The sequence below is a fragment of the Delphinus delphis genome, chromosome 10 (assembly GCF_949987515.2).
Source record: "Delphinus delphis chromosome 10, mDelDel1.2, whole genome shotgun sequence".
In the NCBI taxonomy this organism is placed as follows: Eukaryota; Metazoa; Chordata; class Mammalia; order Artiodactyla; family Delphinidae; genus Delphinus; species Delphinus delphis.
Genome location: NC_082692.2, coordinates 99,367,925 through 99,393,118, shown reverse-complemented (window position 1 = coordinate 99,393,118; position 25,194 = coordinate 99,367,925). Strand labels below are relative to the sequence as shown.

At 48.8% G+C, this 25,194-nt stretch overlaps 1 protein-coding gene across 3 annotated transcripts in view; it reads left to right on the top strand.

Moving 5' to 3' along the window:
• The first annotated feature begins 4,760 nt into the window (after positions 1-4,760).
• Positions 4,761-25,194, top strand: part of TMEM40 (transmembrane protein 40) — a 32,989-nt gene continuing 12,555 nt past the window's right edge. For 2 of the 3 annotated variants that reach the window (XM_060021511.1, XM_060021510.1), the window contains exons 1-3: positions 4,761-4,824; positions 21,669-21,740; positions 22,406-22,507. In XM_060021511.1, coding sequence (XP_059877494.1) covers positions 21,677-21,740; positions 22,406-22,507 — 166 coding nt within the window. In that variant the 5' untranslated portion in view covers positions 4,761-4,824; positions 21,669-21,676. Of the gene's footprint in view, positions 4,825-21,668; positions 21,850-22,405; positions 22,508-25,194 lie in introns of those variants that run through there. The other variant, XM_060021512.1, reaches the window with a different exon arrangement.

The window sequence follows — 25,194 nt, the reverse complement described above, 5'->3', positions numbered from 1 at the left end:
GCTGGGCCCGTGAGCCATGGCCGCTGAGCCTGTGTGTCCGGAGCCTGTGGTCTGCAACGGGAGAGGCCACAACAGTGAGAGGCCTGAGTACCGCAAAAAAAAAAAAAAAAAAAAAAAAAAAGGGCAGCATGAGGGGTCCTTGTGGTGATGGAAATGTTCTGTATTTTGATGGTATCAGTGTCAATATCGTGATTGGGAAATTGTACTATAGTTTTTCAAGATGTTCCCATTGGGTGAAGCTTGGGAAAGAGTCCATGGGGGTCTCTGTGTTCTTTCTTAAAACTGCATGTGGTGATCTCAAATAATTATCTCAAAAAGTTTAATTTTAAGTAAATGTGGTCAAGCAGAGGTAGTTTCCCCTAGAAACCAAAGGGAATATTTTCTGGACCTATTTGTCCCTCTCAAAGAGATTTCCAGGGATAGTTTGCGTTGCTGCCCTCCAGTGGTTGTCAAACTGGGTTCCCTGGAGCCTTTGGGTTCTCAGTGGGCACTCCAGTGGCTGCCTGCAAGGTGATGCTGAGCAGTGCTTCCATCAATAGCCCCAAGATCCCCACTTGAACTAGAAAGAAGTCCATTCTGATCCTCTAGAACGTCTTAAATTTTATTTGTTAAAAGGATCTTTCTGCTTAAAAAAAGAAAAAGGAAGTTTGAAAGCCACTTAAATTGAGTCTGAACCCTCATTTTGCATTTGTCAGAATGAGCTAGGGTTGACCTTTTCCCCGCCACCCCCCCTTTTTAAAAAAAATTTAACTTTAGTCCTTGTTCTTTAGAAGAGGCATTGAGACACTGGCATCTGAGAGTCAGAGGACTTTCAGGGTGACCAGGTCCAACTTCTGCCTTCAGCTGCAGAGGTTTTCCTTAGAACCAACAGTTGAAACCACTGAGATCCAGAGGCCCAGGGTGAGTCAGGCTTAATCTAGATTTAGGAATATTTTAAACTCCATCTCAAATTGCATCAGATACAGCCATTGTTTCCCAAAGAATATGGAGTGGCAAAGAGTCCAATCTAGGCCAGAGGCTACCTCTTCAAACATGGATTTAAATGACACATACAGGGGCTTCTAAATGAGGTTAGGTTGGAGTTTCTCCATGGAGGGGTGAAAAAAGTCCTGCCTTTGAAGTCAAGGAAACCGGGATTCAAGTCCTGACTTAGCCACATCCCAGTTACGTCACCTTGAGCAATCATTCACCCCTCTGATTCTCACTTTTCTCATCCATGAAATGGGCGATAGTCCCTGATTTAGAGCATTCATTTAATAAATGTTTTAATGTGGTTAAGACAGGCCCTGCCCTCAGAGGCATCCATTTGCTGAGTAAGTAAAAACTCATGTCAAGAACCAGGCTCCAGGGTGCTCATAGTAGGGGCACATTCTTTGCCCTCTACACCCACAGGGTATCATTCTCAGACCCAAGAAGTCTCTGGGGAGTTCCCATCAGCCTGAGGGATCCCAGGGCCTCATCACAAGAGTGTCAAGGCCTGGGGAGGGCCGACTGTGTCTAGGCACTGCCCCGAGTACTTCATACAAATAATCTCACCATGGATTGGGACTGCTGTCTCCCCATTTTTATGGATGTGGAGACTGAGGCCAAGCTGTGTAACTGTTGCCTTCAGAATTCACATGCCTGCTGAGTCAGGGGGGCCCCCCTGGCTGTCAGTTCTAGAATGCAGGGAAGTCAGATGCCACACTCAGCTGCTGAGCTGGCTCCCTGGGGCTGTCAGCTGTGGCCACAGGATGGTGGGATTTTGCCCCATGAATCACCCCACACACACATACACACACACATGCAGGGCAGTGAGGTCACCTCAGGATGGAGCTGAGCTGGACCTGCCTTGCGCCTCTGGCAGCTCTGTCGTGGCCCTGGAGATCCACCCATGGCAGAGAGGTAGGAAATGCCCTGAGATTGTGCCTCCACCCTGTGCCAGATGCTGCAGGAGGTGAACTCCTTTTTGCTCAGAAAAGGGAAGTACCCTAACCTGGGACTAGAAGGAGGCAAACACAAGGTCATGACTGGGTCTTATGAGCACCTACTATGTGCCCGTCACTGAAACCTTTAAGTGGTAGGAAGTATTATTATTTAGACCAGTGGTTCTTAAACATGAACAAGCATCAGAATCACCACGGGGTGGGGGTGGGGGGGGCTGTTAAAATACAAATTGCGGTCCCACCTCCAGAGTTTCTGATTCATTAGGACTAGGGTGGGACTGGAGAATTTGCATTTCTAGTTTCCAGGTGATGCTGATACTGCTGGTCCAGGACCCACACTTTGAGAATAGCTAATTAGTTCAACTTCCTTTCCCTTGTTTAATGGTGGTTCTCAAGTTTCTTCTTCCAGGGATGGAGGTCTCATTGCCTATTCTGTCAACCTATTTCATTTCTAGATAGTTTTTACTGTGAAGATATGACTTGTGTGTGTGTGCTTATGTTGCGAAGAAAACTAACCCTCTTGGCTCTCCTCTGTGGCTCATTCTCTATGCCTCTGGCCTGCATGATCTCATCAAAAAGGAACAATTGGAGGGGAGGGGAGAGGAGACTTGCAATTAGACCAAAGGTCTCCCTCATCTGCACAGTCCATAGCCACCAAGCCCTGTCCATTCTACACTCTAAATCGACAGTGTCCAATAGAAATATATTGTGAGCTCTGTGTACAAAATTAAAAAAAATTTTCCAGTAGCATCATTAAAAATAGCAAAAAGAAGCAGGTGAAACTAATTTTAATAATATAGTTTAACCCAACTATATTCAAATATTATCTTTTTAACAGGTGATCAGTACAAAAGTTATTAAGGAGCTATTGTGTATTCTTTTTTCTCGTGCCAAGACTTGGAAATCCAGTGTGTATTTTACACTTACAGTACACCTCAATTCTGACCAGCACATTTCAAGGGCTCCATAACCACACGTGGCTGGTGGCTACTGTTTTGGACAGCGCAGTGACCTTGTTCCTAGTACTCAGCTGCCCTGCCACGGCTCATGCTTACCAGGTTCCTGCCCCTCATGTCTTGCCTGCCAGTCCACAGTACGGCAGCCAAATCATGGCCTGAAACGTAAGATTTGATCGTGTCCCTGTCACCCTCATGATGAGGTCCGGCCTCCTTGGTCTGGCTTCTGAGGCCTCTCTTGCTTTCCCTTCTCCCCTCCTCCAGCCCCCAAGCCCCCCACTCTCCTGCTGTACTGAATTATTCACAGATCCTCAACACAGTAGTGCCTGTTACCTCTAAACCATTCCACACTTGGTTCCCTCTGCCTCAAATACCCTTGGAACGCATCTTGGGCTACCCTTTCAGGTCACTCATTCAACGAAATTTATTGAGCACCTACTATGTGTTGGACACTGTCCCACATCCTGGAACAAACCAATACATAAGAAGGAAATATGCATAACAAGAAAATATACGGTGTGTCAGACAGTGAGCAGTAAAGCAGGATGCGAGGGAAAGGTGGTACAGGCGGTTACTACTGTATACAGGGTGTCAGGGAAGGCTTCTTGGAGAAGGTGACATTTGAGTAGAGAGACCTGAAAAAGTGAGGGAAGGAGCCAGGTGGCTGTCTAGGGAAAAGCATTCTAGGCAGAGGGAACAGCCAGTGCAAAGGCCCTGAGGAGGAAGACTGACTGGAGTGTTTGGGGCACATTCCTGGGTGGCTGGGGCAGAGGGAGAGAGGAAGTCATAGAAATCAAGATCAGAGAGAGCAAGGAGTGAGTGGCACATCATACAGGTCTGTGTAAATACGGGGGTGAGTGAGGTGTGAACCCTGGGAGGGTGCTGAGCAGAGGAGGGACATGAGCTGACTTGAGTTTTAACCAGATCCCTCTGGTTGCCATGATGAGAACAGACAGGAGCATAGGGACTAGTGATGTGGTGGCCAGACCAGGGTGGTTGCCAAGCCGATGGAACAAAGAGGCTGGATTCAGAATATGTTGAAGGTGGGGACAACAGGATTTTCCAGATAGGTCAGAACCAGAGTATGAGAGAGCAAAGGGTCAAGGATGACTCCAAGGATGACTCCTGAGCTTAGATGACTCCTCTTCCAGGAAGCCCTCCTGGGAACCCATCACTCCCTGGGCCTTGCCCGCATGGGGGCTGTCGTGGCCTGGCTCCCTCAGGGTGCTCCCCATGGCAGTGTAGGACTTGTTTACTGTCGTGCTTCCAGAATGTTTGAGAGGTGAGTGAGAGGACCGGCCTCAGCTTTGAGAGGTCAGTCCTCACCCCCTACCCTGTTGGGATCCACAAGGCAGTGGATGTTCTAGCCTTTGCCCAGTTTCCTCACGAGGAGAGGGCACTGCCAGTCCCACCCACAGGAGTCCCCCCACCCAGCCCTGAGCCCCAAGGCCTCCTCTTATGCTGCCAGCCCCACCTCACTCCTGTGGGGGAGCATCCGGTTGGCCCACATGGCTGGGCCCTGAGTCGGCCTCACCCAGGCGGGTGGGGAGCATCTGGGACACGCCACCTCTTCCCCGCCCAGAGCCTGGCACCGTCAGGGTGGTACGACTGCCCCCACGTAACCACCCCTGAAGTCAGAAGGCATGGCCCCGGCCCGGGGCGGGTTGGGGTCTGCAGCCGCCCCATCTGCCCTCCTGGCACATCCGGGGGGCAGTCAAGTCAGACAGGAAGGCCTGGCGCCTACAGCACCGCAGGAAGGAGGGCCCCCCGGCTGAGCGTGGGCGCGTGGGCGGGTGAGCGTGGGGCCCAGGGCGACGTCACGTCCCGCCCCTGCCTGTCATGGGGGCGGCCCCGCCTCTCTGCCCTCTTCCCGGCCCCGCCCCGCCCGCCCCCAGAGTGTGAGCGCCGCTAGCCTCCAGCCCACACCGGCCTCGGGAACACAGGTAAGGGGCACGCGGAGCGTGAGAGGCGGGATGGGGGTGATTTTTAAGAGAACTGGGGAGGAACAGGCTCTTCAACAGGCCTGACATTTTGTGGTTACCTGCGGGCCTGGGTTTGAGTCCCAGTTCAGTGGCTTCCCAGCTGGGTGAGCGCCTGTGTCTCCATCTCTGGAAAATCAGGGGAGGGTGAAGTTCTCCAGGGGTGCTGTGAGCCTCCAGCCAGCCTGTGCCCCACCCCCGCAGGCGACCCGTCCCGTTCGTGAGGTGAAGGGTCCCCCTAGCTTCGGAAGGCTTCTCCCACTCTGCCCTCGTGGGACTTACAGCTTTGGAGGGTGTTTCCTCACAGACGCCCGGCCTCTGCGCTTTGACCGGCGAGTGAAGGCAGCCGCCCTCCTGTTCCCCCCAGAAGCTGCCCTGGCCTCGGGCTCAAAGGCATCTCTGGGGAAAAAGTGCTGAACAGAGAGCTGGAGGCGCTGGGAGACCCGCTGAAGTCAGAGGCTCACAGGGTGGAGGGTGCGGCCTAGAGGGAGCCCCCAGCCACCCCGGTCCCCCAGGCCGTCATCCCGAGTCTGGAGGACCCACCTGTGCTCAGAGCATCCCGGCTTGTCTCCTCAGAGGCAGCCTTTGGGCCGGAAGCCAACCCATTTTCCTTTTATGGGAGACAAGAAAGATTATGGGGTTGTGCTTATCATTTTGACCTGGTTTGTTTAGAAACTGAGAGAAAAGTGAAGTCAGGAGTGTGTGTGTCCTGTTTGGAGTCCAAGCCAAGCGGATCTGTAATAACGAACCCCTCTCCTGTCTCTGGATCTCCCAGAACTTGGTGCAGCCCTCTAAAAGGCTAGAGTCCCTGTTCCTTGAACTCCTCACCAGGCCACCTTCTTAGGGGGACATCGCTCACACGCTGGCCACATGCCAGGACCGGGGACCGCTCATTTCACTTTCATAACAGCTGTATGTGGGAAGTTGTGTTTTTTTTTTTAAAGAAAATAACCTTATGGAGATATCATTCACATGCCATAAAGTTCACCCTTTTAAAGTGTACAAGCCTGTGGTTTTCAGTTTATTCACCAAGTTGTGAACCATCACCACTGTCCAATATAGAACATTTTTATCCTCCCCAAATAAGCCCCATACCCTTTAGCAGTCACTCACCATATCCCCTTCTCCCTGGCAACCGCTAATCCACTTTCTGTCTCTATGGATCTGATTATTCTGGACAATTCATGTAAATGCAGTCATACAATAGGGGATCTCTTCTGACTGGCTTCTTTCACTTAGCATAATGTTTTCAAGGTCTATGCATGTTTTAGCGTGTGTCAGCACTTCATTCCTCGTTTTGGGTGAATAATATTGTACTGTGTGATTATATCACATCTTGTTTATCCATCCATCAGTTGATGGACATTTGGGTGGTTTCCACTTTTTGGCTATTATGAATGACGCTGCTGTGAACATTCATGTACAAGTCTTTGTGTGGACACAGGTTGTCAGTTCTCTTGGATAGAATACTAAGGACTTGCTAGGTCTTATGGTGAAACTATGTTTAACATTGTAAGGAGCTCAAACTGTTTTCCAAAGCGGCTGCACCATATTACATTCCCACTGACAATACGTTAAGTCTCCAAATTTTCCACGTCCTCTTCAGAACTTGTTATTGTCTGTATTTCTTATTTTAGCCATCCTAGCACACATGAAGTGGTATCTCATTGTGGTTTTGATTTGCATTTCCGTAATGACTAATGATGCTGAGCAACTTTCTATGTGCTATTGACCATCTTCTTTAGAGAAATGTCTGTTGAAATCCTTTGGCCATTTTAAAATTAGGATGTCATATTATTGTTGAGTTGTAGGCGTGCCCATTCCAGGGGAGGATTCTGAGGCTCCCAGAATGGGTGAGACTTTCAGTGATCTCACAGTCAGTGGTGGGTAGAGCTAGGAACTGAGTCCAGGTCTGTCTGATATTCAAGAGCCAGAAAGCTCTTTCTCTTTCACTGGGTGCCTCCTTTCTGGTTTTTGCTATTGTCAATTGTCTCTCTCTGTGTGTGTGTGTGTGTGTGTGTGTGTGAGAGAGAGAGAGAGAGAGAGAGAGAGAGAGAGAGAATGTGAGAGACCAAGAGAAAAAGATGGAAAAGAGAGCGAGAAGAGAGAGACAGAGAGAAACTGGCCTGAGAGGCTGAGAAAGAGGAGCCTGGCCTGGCACTGGCTGTTTAACGAGACACCCACCTTGGAGAGTCAGGGCCAGGGAAAATTCTTTTCAGAGTTTTTGGTTTCTTCCCATTCCTCTTCAAACATTTTGGGGGCCTCAAAAAAGTTTATTGAGGAGCACACTCCCTCCTGGTTTTTCTTCGTCTCTAAATCCAAAACAAATCTGATTAGACCCCCAAACCTAAACAGGGAATAGCATCCCCCTAGCGTCTAGCTGGGTCTAAGAATCCGGAGCAGTGTTTGTCACACTTTTTTTTTTTTTTTTTTGCGGTACGCGGGCCTCCCACTTCTGTGGCCTCTCCCGTTGTGGAGCACAGACTCCGGACACGCAGGCTCAGCGGCCATGGCTTACGGGCCCAGCCGCTCTGGCGGGCCCAGCCGCTCCGCGGCATGTGGGATCCTCCCGGACCGGGGCACGAACCCGCGTCCCCTGCATCGGCAGGCGGACTCCCAACCACTGCACCACCAGGGAAGCCCCGTCACACTTTTTGATGTCACTCTCTGCTCAAGAAAAATGTTTAGGGCTTCCCTGGTGGCGCAGTGGTTGAGAATCTGCCTGCCAATGCACGGGACACGGGTTCGAGCCCTGGTCTGGGAGGATCCCACATGCCGCGGAGCAACTAGGCCCATGAGCCACAACTACTGAGCCTGCGCGTCTGGAGCCTGTGCTCCGCAACGAGAGGCCGCGACAGTGAGAGGCCCGCGCACCGCGATGAAGAGTGGACCCCGCTCGCTGCAACTAGAGAAAGCCCACGCACAGAAACGAAGACCCAACACAGCCAAAAATAAATAAATTAATTTAAAAAAAAAAAAGAAAAATGTTTAGGCACCCACAACATTTTATATATGTATATGTATATATATATGTGTGTGTGTGTATATATATATATATATGGATTTAGAAATTATATACAAGTACTGTGACAATTAACTAATGTCTCAAGGCCCAGTATATATTCGGAGTGAATTTCATCACCAACAGTAGTGGATAGAAGTCCACCTTTCAAGGAGTTTTCTTACTATGATTTCAGTCAGCAATAATGTGTATGTGAGATGCCATTCTTTACTGTTTTCAACGTTAGGGTGGCTGTTGTAGGGCTTGAACTAGGAGCAGTGGTGGGTTTGTCCTACACTTTTCCTGTCGCTGGCTTGCACTTTCTCGATTAGCATTATCTCCATCCATGATTTCTTGGCAGGGACTTTTAGAAGCCACTTGTCCACACTACAGGGATTGATTCAGTTACAGCTGTGTTGTTTGATCCTCAGCTCCACCGAACCCGCCACCAGGACACTGCAGTAAACAGCAGTAGGCTGAATGTAAAGGAACAGAAGACATGGGCATAGCAAACCTGTCTGCATTGTGGGCTGCCTTTGGCCTCTGGAGACCCCACTTAATGGACATGGCATTGGGTGTCTGACATATGGCCAAGGGTGCACATCAGGGTTGAGCTACATACTCTTTTTTTTTTTTTTTTTTTTTGCAGTACGCGGGCCTCTCACTGTTGTGGCCTCTCCCGTTGCGGAGCGCAGGCTCAGCAGCCATGGCTCACGGGCCCAGCCGCTCTGCGGCATGTGGGAGCTTCCTGGACCGGGGCACGAACCTGTGTCCCCTGCATTGGCAGGCAGACTCTCAACCACTGCGCCACCAGGGAAGCCCTGAGCTATATACTCTTAACTACTTTTAGCTAAAACTTAAGTAGAAATAGTGAGCTAATATTTTCCTCCTATGCTTTGGAGATTATTATTTGAGAGACTAATAGGTTCCGACCTAAAAACATCTAAGCCCACCTCTGCCACACCTTTGCTTGCCACCCCTCATGGCAGGGTGCTCATGACCACTCAAAGCAGCTCTCATTTTTAGAAAATTCCTTTACATATTGAGCTGGCATCTGCCCTGGTGCCTCCCCAAGGTCCCAACCCCTCCCTCTGGGCTCACAGCCCCACCTGGTCGTCCTGTCCTGGAGGGGCCCTGCAGAGACCTGGGGACAGTGACCAGGTCTGTTCATGCAGTGCTCATCCCTAGGCTGAGCACCCTGCTCCTCCGGCCACTGCTCTTGGATGTGGTCTCCGTACCACTCACATCCTCCGGATTATCTTGGTTTGTCCAGACTCTGTTCTGTTCAGGACCTAGGATTGAGCCTAGGATAGGAGCTGGTGAGGTATAGGTCACCTTCCTCACTGTACACTCTGTGCTTCTGTTAATATGACCTAAGGCTGTGTTAGCTTTGCTTTGTTGCTCTATCACCTTGTTGACTCGTATTTCACTTTAACAGACATTGGTTATGTACCCCCTGTGTGCTAGAGTCCAGTCAGATGCTTGTGCTGAAATGTACTTGTCTTTCAGAGAGTGTTTTTAAAATCCTAGGTCTTTCTGTATGAACAGCCTCCAAGCTGGGCCCACCCATCCTCCTTCTGCACAGACTGGATTTTTGTCCCTTTTACCTTCTTCTTTCGGTGCCATCCCCACTTCTCAGGCCCTCGCTGCATCCTTGGATGTGCTGTGGCCACGGGGTTCACCCAGATTCGTGACAGGTCCGTCCAGCTTGTGGGCAGCTGGCTGAGCAGTTTGGATTGTTCTCCCACCATTAAATTGCCTGGATGGACTTGAGACAAACGGCTGAGGAGGTGGGAACGGTGGCGTTTTCACTATTTTCCTCTGTGAGGGTCCCCTTGTGCTTGGACTTCAGCCTCAGATCCGAGTTCATATCATTTGCTTCGTGGCCTGTGGGGAAGCCCCTTCCCCTCTCTGGGCCTCAGCTTTGATCTCCTGGCTGTAACTATGTGGTATTCAAGCTTGGGGAAAGAGAGAGAGGGCCAAGCCTGGGGAGTGAGGTGAGGTGGGAGGTGAGGCTGAGGCAGGAGGTGTAGCGGGCTGAAGAAGAAGGGGGACGGGAGCAAGCGGAGGATCTTATAAAGGGAAGGGGGAGATGCTGAGACACTGCTGGCGTAACATTATTTCTCTAAGCTCTGAAATCCAGCACTTTACGGCTTCTTTTTCTGAAGCACTTTCTCTAAGCCAGGGGCTAGAATATAGTAGCAAGAAAAACGTGATTCCTAATCCCAGGGAGCCCAGAATCTAAGTCCATTTTATCTGAATCCTCACAGCGACCCTGCAAGATAGTGACACAATCCCTATTTTACAGACAGGGAAACTGAGGCTCAGAGTGTAAAGTTATTTGCCCAAAGTCACCGAGCTGGGGAGTAAAGTGATGAGGCACGATTTGGAGTGGGCTCTGTCAGACCCCACTGCTAGAGTGACTTAATCAAGATACCTCTCAGTACAGAGTATTGGCTAAGAGCATGTCATTTTACTATGTACTGTCCTGTCCACAGCCCCAGGCGAGCTCCAAAACCCTTGGTGAGTGACACTATTCTTTGTCTCATAGATGAGAAAAAGGACCTAGAAGAGAGAAGCGATGTGCCCAGGGCTTGGTGGCAGGGCCCGGCCAGGCCCTTGGTCTCACAGCAGCTAACTCTCTTTCCTCCCAGCCCCTGCCCTGAGGGTGCCCAGAGGACTTCCCACCCATACCTTGGGATCTGGAGCTCTGAAAAGACGGTTTCTGTTCCATGCCTCTGGCTTCCCAGGGTCTGTTTCTGATTCATTCCCCTCCCCAACTGTCCTGCTTGACGGGTGGAGGAACTCTGGACCTGGGAAGCTGGCAGTGTCCAGAGGGGGCAGCGAGAGTGCCCAGGCCTGGATTCTAGGACAAAAAGATGGGCCCCAGGCACAGCAGGGATTGAAGCAGATGGCACTTCCCAAAGCTGTACCAAAAGACATTGAACCACATTCTGGGGAAAAGGACTATGCTCTTGTGTAGTTTGGGGAAGGATTGAATTAACTAGAGTGAAAGAGCTTTCTATCCTGCAGGCCTTCTCAGAGCCTTTAATGTACAACTTGCACTTCATGCAGCTCCGGGGTGGGGTGGGGGGCTATGGAAAGCAGTGTTGCCCAAACTTCTTTGAACATAAAATCCACTTTTTTCTTGGAGCATTTCAAGGGCCCCACAAGATACTGTATGTATCTTACTGTTAGAACATGCTCTTCTGGGCCCTCCCCTGGGTCACATCAACCCTGAGCGCCTTTGCCGATTGAGTGGATGAACTCTGACTGCTTTAACAGGACCAGAGCTTTAGTATCCTAGAACGTCCGAACTGGAAGAGCCTTGCAGGGTGCAGCCCAGCTTCTCCATGTGTGGGAACTGAAGGCCAGGGCAGTGCAGCAACATGTTTGGAGGAGGGAGGCCAGAGACAGACAAGCCTGTTGGGAGACTGTTGTAACACTCAGGGGAGAGTTTCTGGCGGCCTCAGTGGACCACACTCTGCCTAGCATGTGGTGCCTTTGTTAACAGTACAGACTTCCCTGAGCCACACCCTAACCCTAACCTTGCTCTGAACACCAGACGCTCTGAGTGAGAGAGTCCTGGGCGTCTGCCCTGTCAACAGTGCTCCCAAGGACATCTGACCATTACCCAAATTTGAGAGACATTGAGCATGGGAAAGGAAGGGGAAACTCTCATTTATTAAGTTGCCAGTATTCTAGGCTTGTTGTAGGCGCGATATCCTTTTATCCCCGCAACACTTTGGAGGATAGATATTAACACACCATTTTATTGAAGCTGAGTGGAGCCTGGCAGCAAAGGAACAGGGACAGGAACACACTTATGACCAAGTCCCAAACCCTCAGTCCCCTTGTAGGATCTCTTGGGAGGGAGGCAGTGGGAGTAGAGAACCCAGCTCCTCTTGAAGGGAAGATGAGACAGGCTTGGGCTTTGGCTGGCTGTGGAGGGAGGAGCCGTGTCATCCTTCCTGCCTTTGGAGCTTAGGGGCCCAGGAGGGTGGTGGAGTCAGAGAAGTTAGGAAGGAAGATGGTCAGCATCTGAGGGCTCCGGGCTGAGGCACGCACTGTGGTGGAGAGACGGTGATAAGCAGAGTGATAGCCCCCAAGGGTGCCTATGTCCTGATCTCTGGAAACTGTGACTCTGTTAGGTTATGCAGCAGAGGGGAATGAAGATTGCACATGGAATTAAGGTTGCTCATCTGCTGGCCGTCACATACGGGATGATCCTGGGTGACCTGGGTGGGGCCAGTGTCATCACAAGGGTCCTTAAATGTGGAAGAGGGTGGCAGAAGAGGTCAGAGCAGTGTAGTGTGAGGACTTGACCTGACATTGCTGGCTTTGAAAATGGAAGCAGGGGCCACAAGCCAAGGAATGTGGGTGGCCTCTAGAAGCTGGACAATGCAAGGAAATGAAGAAGGAGGGGGAGGGAAAGGGGAAGGAGAAAAAGCAGCAGCAAGGAAACGGATTTCCCCTAGAGCAGGAAGGAAGGCATCCCTGCTGACACCTTGATTTTAGCCCGGTGAACCAGTGTTGGACTTCTAACCTACAGAACTGTGAGATGCTATACGGGTGTTGCTTTAAGCCTCTAAGTTTGTGGGAATTTGTTACAGAAGAAATAGAAAACCAGTGAGGAGCTGAACCAGCTCCAAGATGGTCTCTGTCCTCAGCAAGTGTACAGGCCTCTAGGGCAAGATCTTCAGGACAACTGGCTTGGGCAGTTACAGTGCTGGGGAAACCCGGGAGCTCCCCAGCCCAGCCTGGAGTTGAGACAGAACACCTCGAATGGGGTGGGGGGCCTCAGGGGCCCTGCCCGTCCCGCCCTGGGGGCTGGAGTGAAATCTGTGGACCCTGGCCTGCCCAGCGAGCCCCGCTTCGCTCTGCCTGCACTCTCAGAGCCCCTCCCCCCGCATTCATCTCATCTCAAATGCTTTGGTTGCAAGTAACAGAAACCACCACAGGCTACCATAACAGGAGTTTCTTGGGAGGATACGGAGGTCTCACAGAACAGAGGGAACTTCTGAGGAGCCAGACTGCAGAGAAGACGGTGCCCAGGAGCAGAAACAAGAGGGCCCTGTCTCAGGGGAGACCAGCGCCCACAGATTGAGGGCTTTGTGTCACTCACGTCACAAGACCGATTCCCGGGAGGGAGAAGCTGATGGTCTAGCCTGGCTGGAGGGCAGTCACCCCTCCAGAGTTCCCATACGGTTGTCCTGGAGCAGTGTCTGCCTGACAAGGATGTGCTTGGAATTAGGGCGCATGCTTGTTTGGGGTGGCTTGGGAAGCTGGAGATTATCCAGGGCTCTGACTTTCTCCTTCGCTGCAATCACCAGAAGGGGCTTCGATGCCAGGTGGGCAAAATCAGTAAGTTTCCACCCCTCTGTTGGCTCTGTCCCCCTCTTAGCTGCTGTTTCTGTTCCCAGGGTCTCCCATCCCATTTCCTGCCCTCGGCTTGTTTAACTGAGCTGGTCCAACATTGGTGGCCCTCAGGGGTGAAGTTTCAGTCCACCTGTGGGGAAAGTTGGCCATTAGCCAAGCGTTCAAGGCCCTGGATGATTCCCCAGCCTCACGGGGTTCCTACCCCTTCACCAGCCCACTGCCACCCACCCCCTCCACTAAACCTTCATCCCACTTTGGCCACATGTTAAAATCCAACTCAATCTTAGTAAGCCCCCTCCTCCAAGGTGGGACACCCGAGAAAGATAGGCAGCCCCTGAATCAGGAGACAGGGTTCTGGAGCCAGCCTTGCCCCTGAATCTCTGTGTGATCCTGTGCAAGTTCCTCTCCATTGCTCAGTTTCCCCTTCTGTAAACTAGGACACGGATCTCCACCCTACTTCCTGCCTGGTTAGCGTGAGGATCCAGTGAGCTGAGCGGGGAAAGCTCTGTGAGGCTGTGATGGCCTGGTGTCCCCTACTATCCCTCCCACCTCGGACCCAGGCCCTTGTAATAGCAGGAGCTTAGGAAATCCGGGCTGAACTGAAGTGGAAATCCAGTTTAGCAAAGCCTGTGGGTGCAGCGGCCCTGGCACCACCGGTGACTCAGCAGGGCTGGGCTTTTTGGAGAAAAGCGCTAAGCATTGCATTTCCTTGTAGGAACAGCCTCAGATGGTGGGGGGGTGGGGGGCACCTGAAAGAGGGAGGCCTACGGGCCTCTAACCAGGGCCAGGGAACGGGGGTTCTCTGTTAGGGCAGGGGATGGATTCGAGTCCATCTGTAAGCTGGGAGACCTTGGACAAGTCACTTGTCTCTTTGAACCTCAGTTTCTTTTTGTGTAAAATAAGACTTGCAAGGGTGAAATAAGATCACGGGGATTGTGCCATGTGCTCTTTCCTCTCTCTGCTTTCTTCTGTCTTCACTTCTCCTGTCTCAATTCCGTGTTCCATCTTGGCTCAAAGGAGGTCACGTGCTGTGAACTTGAACTTTCAGAAGCCTCTCACGGCAATCCCTCTGCCTGATGTCCCACGACTAGTGCGCTGTCCTTTTGTCTTAAGCATTGCCCTACACACTGATCTTAGAGTTTTAAATTTTTACATTTCTGTTTATCCTTTCTTACAGCAGAAATATGGGTGGAGGAGGATGAGGCAAGGACATTAAAAGGAAAAACAGGGCTACCTCAGGTCCTGCCTCCATGATCGTTCTATTTCCCCTCCTGATGGATCAGTGTGCTGAAAAACTGCCCGAGGAGGTTCCCTGGGCTCTGGGGACACTTGCTCAGGGCTCCAGAACTAAATAGAAGCCAAGTCAGCATCATTTGCATAACACTCGATGACTGTTAGTGGCTTCTTTCCTGGTGCTAATGACAGAGGCCTGGGAAGAGGTGCCAGGACGGAGCAACTGCCCTTTTGCTCAGCCACTTACTAGCTCTCTGGCCCTGGGCAAGTTACCTTGCCTCTCTGGGCCTCAATGTTCTTACCTATAAAATGAGCACAACCACGGTGAGCCCTGATAGAGTTGTGGTGAGGCATATGTGAGGCACACGTGTCACGTGCTCAGATCCTTGCCTGGTAGATAGGAAGCACTTATTTGTTATTGTCTTCATCATCATCAGTATCATCTTTTTTGCTTTCTGCCGGGCCCTATGCAGGGCACAGGTGACACAGAGATGAATCAGCCATGGTCCCTACCCTGGCTGGTTAGTGATCTAGTGGAAGAGACTCACCCTGGGTGTGTCAGACCCTCTGCCGGGCCCTGATTGGAGATCTGAAGGTGAACAAGGAACAGTGGCCCCGGCAGTTGTGCAACAAGGCTCCTCTCTCAAGAAGGAAGAGTCTGAAACAAGGCACAGCTGATGAAGGCTCAGGAGAGCAATGTGCCCTCTGGGCCTCCCCCAAATCCCACCCTTCTTTAGAGTTTCTTCATGCCAACTGTCTCCCATGTGGGCCAAGGCCCCTCACCTCTGTGCCTTTGCACACGGCTCCTCTGGCCCTTCCAAACTCACCCGCAGCGTTCCCTCCTTCAGGAACTTGCCCTGACTGACCCTGGTCTGATTTGGCCCCTTGGCTCCCATGGGACTACCCCCTGGGTCTACCGTGAAATTCCTTGAGGACAGGGCTGCAGATTGTTCACCACGGTATCCCCAGTGCTAGCACACAGTAGGTGTTCAATTAATGTATGAAGGTAGGGGAGAGAAGGTGTATCAGTCAGAATTGTGTTCAGCTACAAATGCCGAGAATCCTGACTATAGAGGTTTAAACAAAATGGGGTTTATTTTTCTTAAATAACAAGAAAACAGGCAGCTGCTGTCAAGGGCTCATCAGTTCAGTGACCCTGCATTTGCTTTGGCTTTTCCTCATGGTCACAAGATGGCCACTGTAGCTCCTGCCGTCACACTCATGTTCAAGAAAGAAAGGAGAGGCAAGACACAGCACCAACACTGTTGGCCTCTTTGGTCAGGAGAAGCAAAACTCCTTCCCAGAACCCCATCAGGCTTCTCACTTCTTTTTGGCCAAAACTGAATCACATGGCCACTCCTAGCTGGGAAAACAAGTATCTACTTGATATGGAAGAACAAAATTCAGTTTTGCTCACAAGAAAGAAGTCCAGGGGTGACGGAGGGGGGAGAAGGAATAAGGGAGTCGGGGTAAGGAGGGTGGGTACTGGTTAGACAACCAGCAGAGGGCTTCATGAAAGAGGTGGTATTTGCACAGTGCCTGGAAAGTCAGATACAATTTTGGTAACCAGGAAGAATGGCATGGGTGGAAGTCTGGAGGCTTGAAAATGCTGAGTGTCACCAGGGGCTGCCACGTGACCGAGACAGCTAGAGCAGGAAAGAGGTAGAACGAGCTTGGCGAACTGTCGGCGTATTTGCTGTCAGCCAGCAGCTCTCTTGCCCCCATACAGCTCTAAGTCTCTTCCTCCACTCCACCTGAAATTCCACCGTGAGAGATGATCTCAGCCAGTGAGACATACTGGACACCTGCTATGAACAAAGAGTCCTTTTCAAAATATAAATATGCCCTGAAGGCTTGTGGTCATCAGTCATTCATACCTGGATATCGATTCATTTTATTGGCTAGTGACCTCCTAATGCTTAGCTGAATTCTGCCCTGAGAAATAGGAATTTTTATTCTAGAAAGGGGTAATGGAGCCTGGGCCCTAGGAGATGGGAGATGGGTGGGGCTGGGTCTGGACCCCGAATGTCCGGGGGTCATAGGAGGTCTGTAGAAGAGGGAACTCACACTCACCAAGACCTCCTGTGGGCAGGCACTGGCCATCTTTCTTCTCTAAGGTGCTGCCATCGCCAGTTCACAATTGAGGTAACTAGAGCTTGGAGAAGGGGCCTGTCCTGCCAAGGCCATCTCGTGCACAGGTGACGGAAGGGGGGTTGGACCCTTGTCAGTCTCACCCCAAAGCATATGCTGTCTTGTTGCCACGCCCCGTCATAATAATGATCATCATCTCAGCTGGCATTTGTTCAGCCCTTGCTCTATACCAGGCATTGTTCTGAGTGCTTTATGGATTTTAAGTCATGCCATTTTCACAACAATACTATGAGGTAAACACTATCATTGTCCCCATTTTACAGACGGGAAACCTGAGGCACATAAGAGGTTAAGTGACTGGCCCAGAATCCCACAGCTAGAAGTGTCAGATCAGATTCACAGCCAGGCAATCCAGCTCTGAGGCACGGGGAAGGATGCTGCCTTGTCAAGGTCTTGTGGTGGGTTAAGAGTAGATTCTCTACTAAAAACAAACAAAACCCCCGCAAAGTCATAGATACAGAGAAGAGATTGGTGGTTGCCAGAGATGGGGGGTTGGGGGTGGGCGAAATAGGTGAAGGGGGTCAAAAGGTACAAACTTCTAGTTACACAATAAAAAAGTCCTGGGCATGTAATGTACGGCATGGTGACTATAGTTCATAATACTGTACTGCATATTTCAAAGTTGCTAAGAGAACAGACCTTAAAAGTTGTCATCACAAGAAAAAAAATTTTGTAACGATGTATGGTGACAGATGCCAACTAGACTACTGTGGTGATCATGTTGCAACATATACAAATATCGAATCATCATGTTGTACCCTTGAAACTAATATAATGTTATATGAGCTTTATACCTCAATAAAAATGTTTAATTAAACTTTTAAAAAAAGAGTAGATTCTCTAGACCAGTGGTTCCCAAGTAGGGGTGATTTTTGCCCCCAGGAGACATTGGGAAATGTCTGGTGACATTTTTGATTGTCACAACAACTGGATGGGGTGTTACCTGCATCCAGTGGGGAGGCCGCTAAACACCTTACAATGCACACACCGGCAAAGGATCATTGGTCCCAAACGTGGGGAGCGTTGAGGTTGGGAACCGAGGTCTAAACTTGTTAGAGAGGAGTGAATCTACCTCCTCTTGAAGTTAAGGCCTTAGTCTCAGAGCTGGGAGGAGAAGAAATGGCAGGGGGGTGCTTCAGAACGAAGCCTGCACAGCGTGGCTGAGATGCTGTAACAGAGACCGAATCCCTGGGATTACATAAGCGAGAAGCTCATTTCCTGTGCACATAAATGACCAGAGACAGGTCCATGTGCGCAGACGGCTTTGTGCGTGAGGCCTTTCAGGGCCCAGGTTCCTTTGCCTTGTTGCTCAGGGATTCCCTGGGGTGTTGGCTCAGTTTGCGTGATTGAAGTTATTCTCCACCCCATGTCTGCATTCCAGCATACAAAAAGCAGGAAAGAGGAAGTAGAAGGCACAGAAGTTTATAAGCCCAGAGCTGGGAATCGGTTGTTAAACACAACCATTATTAAATTAAATTCTATAAATGTATAAATAACTAATTTATGTTAAAAAAAGGTTAATAAGTACTCAAAATGTATCACTTACTAATTTATTTTGCTACATTCTGCCCATTACCTAGGCCCTTGAGATTTTCACATCTGTTTTATCTGTATTGTGGAATCACTGCGTAATGCTGTGTTCCACTGTCCATGCCTTCCCAACTTTTTTTTTTTTTTTTTGGCGGTATGCGGGCCTCTCGCTGTTGTGGCCTCTCCCGTCGCGGAGCACAGGCTCCAGACACGCAGGCTCAGCGGCCATGGCTTACGGGCCCAGCCGCTCTGCGGCATGTGGGATCTTCCTGGACCGGGGCACGAACCCATGTCCCCTGCATCGGCAGGCGGACTCTCAACCACTGCGCCACCAGGGAAGCCCAGCCTTCCCAACTTTGCAGTCCATGGCATCACAGTGGTATCAGTCACAGAGATCAGTAAACTCTACAAATTAGAGCTTGAATGTTTGCTTTGTTGATTGTCTAAATTTAAGAAAGTGATCGAGCAAATGTTAATAATGGAGATTAAACCTCAAACCTGTAGGCATTGCATTACACCTGTTGCCATTACACTGTGAATAACACAAAAAGTTGAGAAAGTATTCTTCCAGAATCTGTAAAATATGATTCGATTCAGCAAAGATGTTGCTTATATCACTGACAAACTGTGATGACAAAGGCATTTGTTGTTTGCCTTTCATCTTACTTGTTAACATGAAAGAAGTTATCAGCCAACATTCACGTTGGCAGTGCTCTTGTTTATCCATGATGTGAGCAGCCTCTTTTCTGAATTTGGTAGTGATTGAGCATTTATTTGTAGTTTGATTTTGTGACACTATTTTTTTTTTAATTTATTTTAAAGAAGATGTTGGGGATAGGAGTTTATTAATTAATTGATTTATTTTTGCTGTGTTGGGTCTTCGTTTCTGTGCGAGGGCTTTCTCTAGTTGTGGCAAGCGGGGGCCACTCTTCATCGCGGTGCGCGGGCCTCTCACTATCGCGGCCTCTCTTGCTGCGGAGCACAAGCTCCAGACGCGCAGGCTCAGTAGTTGTGGCTCGCAGGCCTAGTTGCTCCGTGGCATGTGGGATCCTCCCAGACCAGGGCTCGAACCTGTGTCCCCTGCATTAGCAGGCAGATTCTCAACCACTGTGCCACCAGGGAAGCCCTTGTGACACTATTGTTGGTGATAGATTTGTAAAAACTGATAGTATATTTTGCAAGAAATTCCAAGTCACACTGAAGCTAGAGGTGTATGAAATTCACAATAAAGAGGACTGTATTTTTATTTTTTGTAACTCTGTGCTATACATTCTTTTTAAAATTTTATTTATTATTTTTTACTGAAGTATAGTTGATTTACAATGTTTCAGGTGTACAGCAAAGTGATTCAGTTATACATATACATATATAAGTATTCTTTTTCAGATTCTTTTCTATTATAGGTTATTACAAGATATTGAATATAGTTCCCTGTGCTAATCGTTAGGTCCTTGTTGTTTATCTATTTTATGTATAGTGGTGTGTATCTGTTAATCCCAAATTCCTAATTTATCCCCCCATACATTCTTTACATCAGTAAAATTTACAGCAGACATATCTGTGTGTGTGTATACTTTTTCCCCCAGAACCCTAGAACATCTTGTCAGCTCACCACCACGCAGATCCCCTTCATTCACGGTCTGTTGGCAGGAATATGAGTCACATGGTCCCAAGGCCACGCCTAGCTTCAAGGGATGCTGGGAAATACAGTCTCTAGCTGGGGGCCATGTGCCCAGCTAAAATCAAGGCAGCCCAACCATGGCAGCCCCGTGTATTTTCCCCAGAGGAGAGCACCAGCTCACTGGGGTTAGCCGTTTAGATTTTCCAGGGCCACACTTATGGCCTTCTCATGACCTCATCTGAAGGCCGGCTTCGAGTTACCACTAGCTCCCACTCAGAATTTCAGGAAAGCACAGAGTATGGTGTCCTGAGGGGACAGATTCCCAAACCTCATGCTGCACCTTCAAGTGCCTGCTTCCTGCCCTTGCTTTACCGTTTGCATCTGTAATCCTGACAGCCATACCAGCAGGGCTTGACTTTGAGCAGTTTTGTGCTCCACACCAGTGTTTGGGGTACATTAAACAGAACGTGGGTTCTGGAGTCCCAATTCATGCAAAATCTCTTCATCTCTTTGAGCCTCAGTTTCCTCCTCTGTAAAATGAGGATGATAAAATTTACCTTGCTTGGGCTTCCCTTGTGGCGCAGTGGTTGGGAGTCCGCCTGCCGATGCAGGGGACACGGGTTCGTGCCCCGGTCCGGGAGGATCCTACATGCCGCGGAGCGGCTGGGCCCATGAGCCATGGCCGCTGAGCCTGCGCGTCCGGAGCCTGTGCTCCACAGTGGGAGAGGCGACAGCAGTGAGAGGCCTGCGTACCGCAAAAAAAAAAAAAAAAAAAAAATTTACCTTGCAGGGTTATTGTAAGAGTCAAGTGAAACAATCTTTGGGGAAGTTTTGTTGTCTAGAAACTACAATTCAGGTGTGAAGTAATTAATTCCAATTCCTAACCGACTGGTTTGTGATCAGGCTCAGATGGAATTACAGACACATAAGCCCTTTGTAAAACTGTTAAGTACTGTACTGATATAAGGTGGTATATTACATTTTTAAGTAATGAAAAATTATTGGTTGTTTTATTATAACAAAAGAAATACTGACATAGAAAACAAACTTACAGTTAGTTACCGAAGGGGAAATGGGGGGAGAGATAAATTAGGAGTATGGGATTAACAGATGCACACCACCATATATAAAATAGATAAATAACAAGGATTTACTGTATAGCACAGAGAACTATACTCAATATCTTGTAATAAACTATAGTGGAAAAAGAAAAAACAAGGAAAAGAAAAAAAGCAATACTGCTAAAAATTTAGAAAAGGCAAAGTAAAAATACCCATAATGCTACCACTCAGAGATCTAACTACTGTTTATATTTTGTTATAGCTCCAACAATTATTAACTCGTGGTCGTGTTTGTTATATTTGGACCCCCACCTACGCCCTCCAACTCTCTTATTCAAATAATCAGATTATTTTGAAGCATGTCCTAGACATCATATAATTTCATCATAAACATTGCAGTATTTATCTCTAAATTTAAGAATACTTTAAGTAAATATAACTTCAATATAAATATCACACCTAAAAAAATAAGTTCTCTAATGGAGGATGTTGATAACAGGGGAGGCTATGCATGTTTAGGAGCAGGGGATATATGGGCAACCTTTGTACCTTCCACTCAATTTTTTTTTTTTTTTTTTTACCTTCCACTCAATCTTGCTGTGAACCTAGGGCTGCTGTAAAAACTGAAGTCTCTTTTTTAAAAAATAAGCTCTTAATAGTATCAAAAGGTGATCATTATTCAAATTTCCCTAATTGTGTATTTCTTTTTTCATAAATTGTTCTTGTACCTTTGAATATTGGTTGTTTATATTTTTCTTATTTATTTGCCAAGCTCTTTATATATTAAACATATTAACTAAGGTAATATTAATTACTATTGTTCTTCCAACAGGGGAGGCCATGGAGACTTCAGGATCACTTCAGGACCACAGTCGAGTCCACGGAGAATCAGAAGATCTAGACCGTATGTTTGCTCTCTCTGCCCTCTGGGCAAAGCCGCACGGGAGGTGAAGTCCAGCAGTAGGTGGAACAGAAGACCCTGCTCAGCTCATGCGGCACAATGAATGGCCCAAGTTACGGTCAAAACCTCTAGAGAAGTAGTGACTTTACACACATGCACATGTGTGTGCTTGGTCCAGTCTGTCCCCCAGTACTCTAGCTGTGTGGACCCTCAGTTGCTCCCCAAATCTCAGAGGCTCTGGGGGCTTGGACTTGCACTAGGGAGTGTCCTCAGAAGGTGGGAAGCGTCCTGCATGGCCCCAGAATGGGGAATGGGAAGGTTTAGGGCTTGATCGGATCCCACCTGCCCTGTAATTTACAGAGAATTTTAAATTGGCAACTGCTCTACACAGTGTAGTGGTCTCTTGGGAAGGATAGAGGGCTTAGAAGCCCCTCTCTGGGCTCCACATTCAGAGAAAAGTCTGCCTTTGGCCTTCCTAGAGCCTCTGGGGCCTCTGAGATCCCTGGTCTCCTGTACCTCCCATTGGCCCTAGGGGTTTGGGAAGAGTGTCCCAGTGAATCCAGCCACTCCTTGCTCCCCACATCCAAGTAGACCCCTGGGGAGGCCTGGGTGGTCTCTGGGGTGGGAAGAGCAGGAAACGCTCATCCTTGCCTATGTGTGCCTCCCAGATGGAGAGACGGATTTCCACAAGCAAGACGAGGAGGCTGAGCTCTATTCTCAAGACCAAGATGAGAGCAGCAAGTCTTCCTCCTCTTCATCCTCCTCCTCAGGTAAAGCAATGATTTCATTAAATAAATCTATATTAAGATATTAAAGACAAGCATTTACATGGAAAAACCAATCTCCTGGACTTCCCTGGTGGCGCAGTGGTTAAGAATCCGCCTGCCAATGCAGGGGACACGGGTTCAAGCCCTGGTCTGGGAAGATCCCACATGCCGTGGAGCAACTAAGCCCGCGAGCTACAACTACTGAGCCCGTGTGCCACAACTACTGAAGCCCACACGCCTAGAGATTGTGCTCCGCAACAAGAGAAGCCACCGCAATGAGAAGCCTGCACACCGCAACGAAGAGTAGACCCCGCTCACCGCAGCTAGAGAAAGCCCGCACACAGCAACAAAAAGCCAACGCAGCCAAAAAAATAAATTAAGAAAAAAAGAAAAAAATTAACAAAAAGAGAAAAGAAGAAAAACCAGTCTCCTGAACCTCCCACCTCGGTACTACAGCTCTCTTTTTCCATGTTCCGTTCCAGAGCCTGCCTCTCTGTACATGTAGCTTGTACACAGTTATAACTACCATAGAGGGACTTCCCTGGTGGTCCAGTGGTTTAGAATCCACGCTTCCACTGCAGGGGGCACGTGTTCGATGCCTGGTCAGGGAACTAAGATCCCATACGCCACGTGGTGTGGCCAAAAAAAAAGAACCCAAAAAATTACCATATAGACAATTTTGTCCTTGGTTTACAATTTTTTTTGCTATCTTATCCTAAGCATTTTGCCATGTTATTCCATAATATCTTAGCGGCTATTTTTCATGTTTCCCAAGTAGCCCCTCAAAGTGACTGCGTCTCATGTAAAGGAACGTTTAAGTTTTGTAGGAGCACTTTGGAATCAGGGGCAGTGCATGTGTCCATTCAAGCAGCCTGCAGGTTCATACCCTTTCTTTGCCACTAACTAGCTAAGCGTCCTTGGGTAAATTGCTTAACCCTGTATGCCCTGGAGTCCTCATGCATAAGATGGGAATGATAACAAAAGTTATCTCATAGGATACCTGTGAGGATTACATTCTACACGTGCAAAGGCTTAGCACCTATCAGATAGTAATAGCTCTAAAAATAACTGCTATTGTTAAGATTTTCCCCCTTCCCCACCCCAGTTTGGCCTGCTCAAGAGCATCCTTGCACAAAAGCCTTTACTTTTTGAATTTTTCATACAAATCAAGTCCTACATATCTACTCCCACAAGCACTTTAATGGGTTTAGAGGGATGAGCATCTCTAATTGGACTTTGATTACAAATTGCCACATTATTCTCTGAAAAGAAGCAGGATGTCTCTCTACTTTTATTCTTTTAACTCAAAAGGTAAGGCTGAATTTATAGCAGCAGCAACATCACAGCTAGCATTTATTGAGCACTTACTTTGTGCCAGGTAGCGTTCCAAGCACTTTATGTGGAATAACTCAGTTAATTCTCATAGCAACCCATGAGGAAGGCATTGTTGTTATTCCCATTTTACAGGTGAGGAAACCGAGGCCAGTGAGGTTTAGTTCTAGAAGAGCTTCCAGAGGCAGGAGGGCTACAACACGGGATTCTGTCCCTTTGTTTGTCTTCCGTAGGTGGGAAGGGACGTTCTGTCTTCTGATTCTGATTGACCCTCAGGGGTTGCTGCTCCCCCACAAATGTTCTCCCCCAAGTGTGGCCATAAGTTCCTTCCTTCTGGTCTCCAGAGTACATACACATGGGACTGGGCGTAGTTAACAAAACTGAACACTTAAAAGAAAGCAGCAGGAAAATAAACATGGAGTCCTAGAAGCATTGAGACAGACTGACATTCAGGATCCTGGTCTCTGGTCCTACCCTGGTTGGCCTGCGGCTGGAACTCAGACCCTGCCCATTCTTCAGGCTCAGATGGTGACCATTAGTCCTTGGGCCCCAAGCCTGGGTGCCTCCCAGCAGCCCCCCACCTTCCTCCACGTTAGGGCCCTAACTCAGAGTCTGGCATGCAGCACCACTCTCCCTACATACCTTTTTGTTCTTTTTTTTGTTTTTGTTTTTGTTTTTTGCGGTACGCGGGCCTCTCACTGTTGCGGCCTCTCCCATTGTGGAGCACAGGCTCCAGACGCGCAGGCTCAGCAGCCATGGCTCACGGGCCCAGCCGCTCCGCGGCATGTGTGATCTTCCCGGACTGGGGCACGAATCCGTGTCCCCTGCATCGGCAGGCGGACTCTCAACCACTGCGCCACCAGGGAAGCCCAGCTTTTTGTTCTTAACGTATCCTGTTTGGGTTTTTTAAAATATTTATTTATTTGGTTATGCTGGATCTTAGTTGTGGCTCGTGGGCTCCTTAGTTGAGGCTTGCCGGCTCCTTAGTTGTGGCATGTGAACTCTTAGTCACGACATGCACGTGGGATCTAGTTCCCTGACCAGGGATCGAACCCGGGCACCCCTCATTGGGAGCACGGAGTCCCAACCACTGCGCCACTAGGGAAGTCCCTATCCTGTTATTTTTAAATTAAAACGTTTTTTCATTATGAAAGATTACACATGGGCACATTGTAGAAAATATGGAACATACAAAGAAGTAGAAAGAAGGAAAAAAATCATCCTTTGCTCTGTTAGATAACCACTAAACACATATTAGTGTATCTCCTTACAGTTATTCAATAAATATTTATTGAGCATCAACTATGTGCCAGGCTCAGTGATGGATACTCGGGACACCAGAAACAAACGTGATTTTT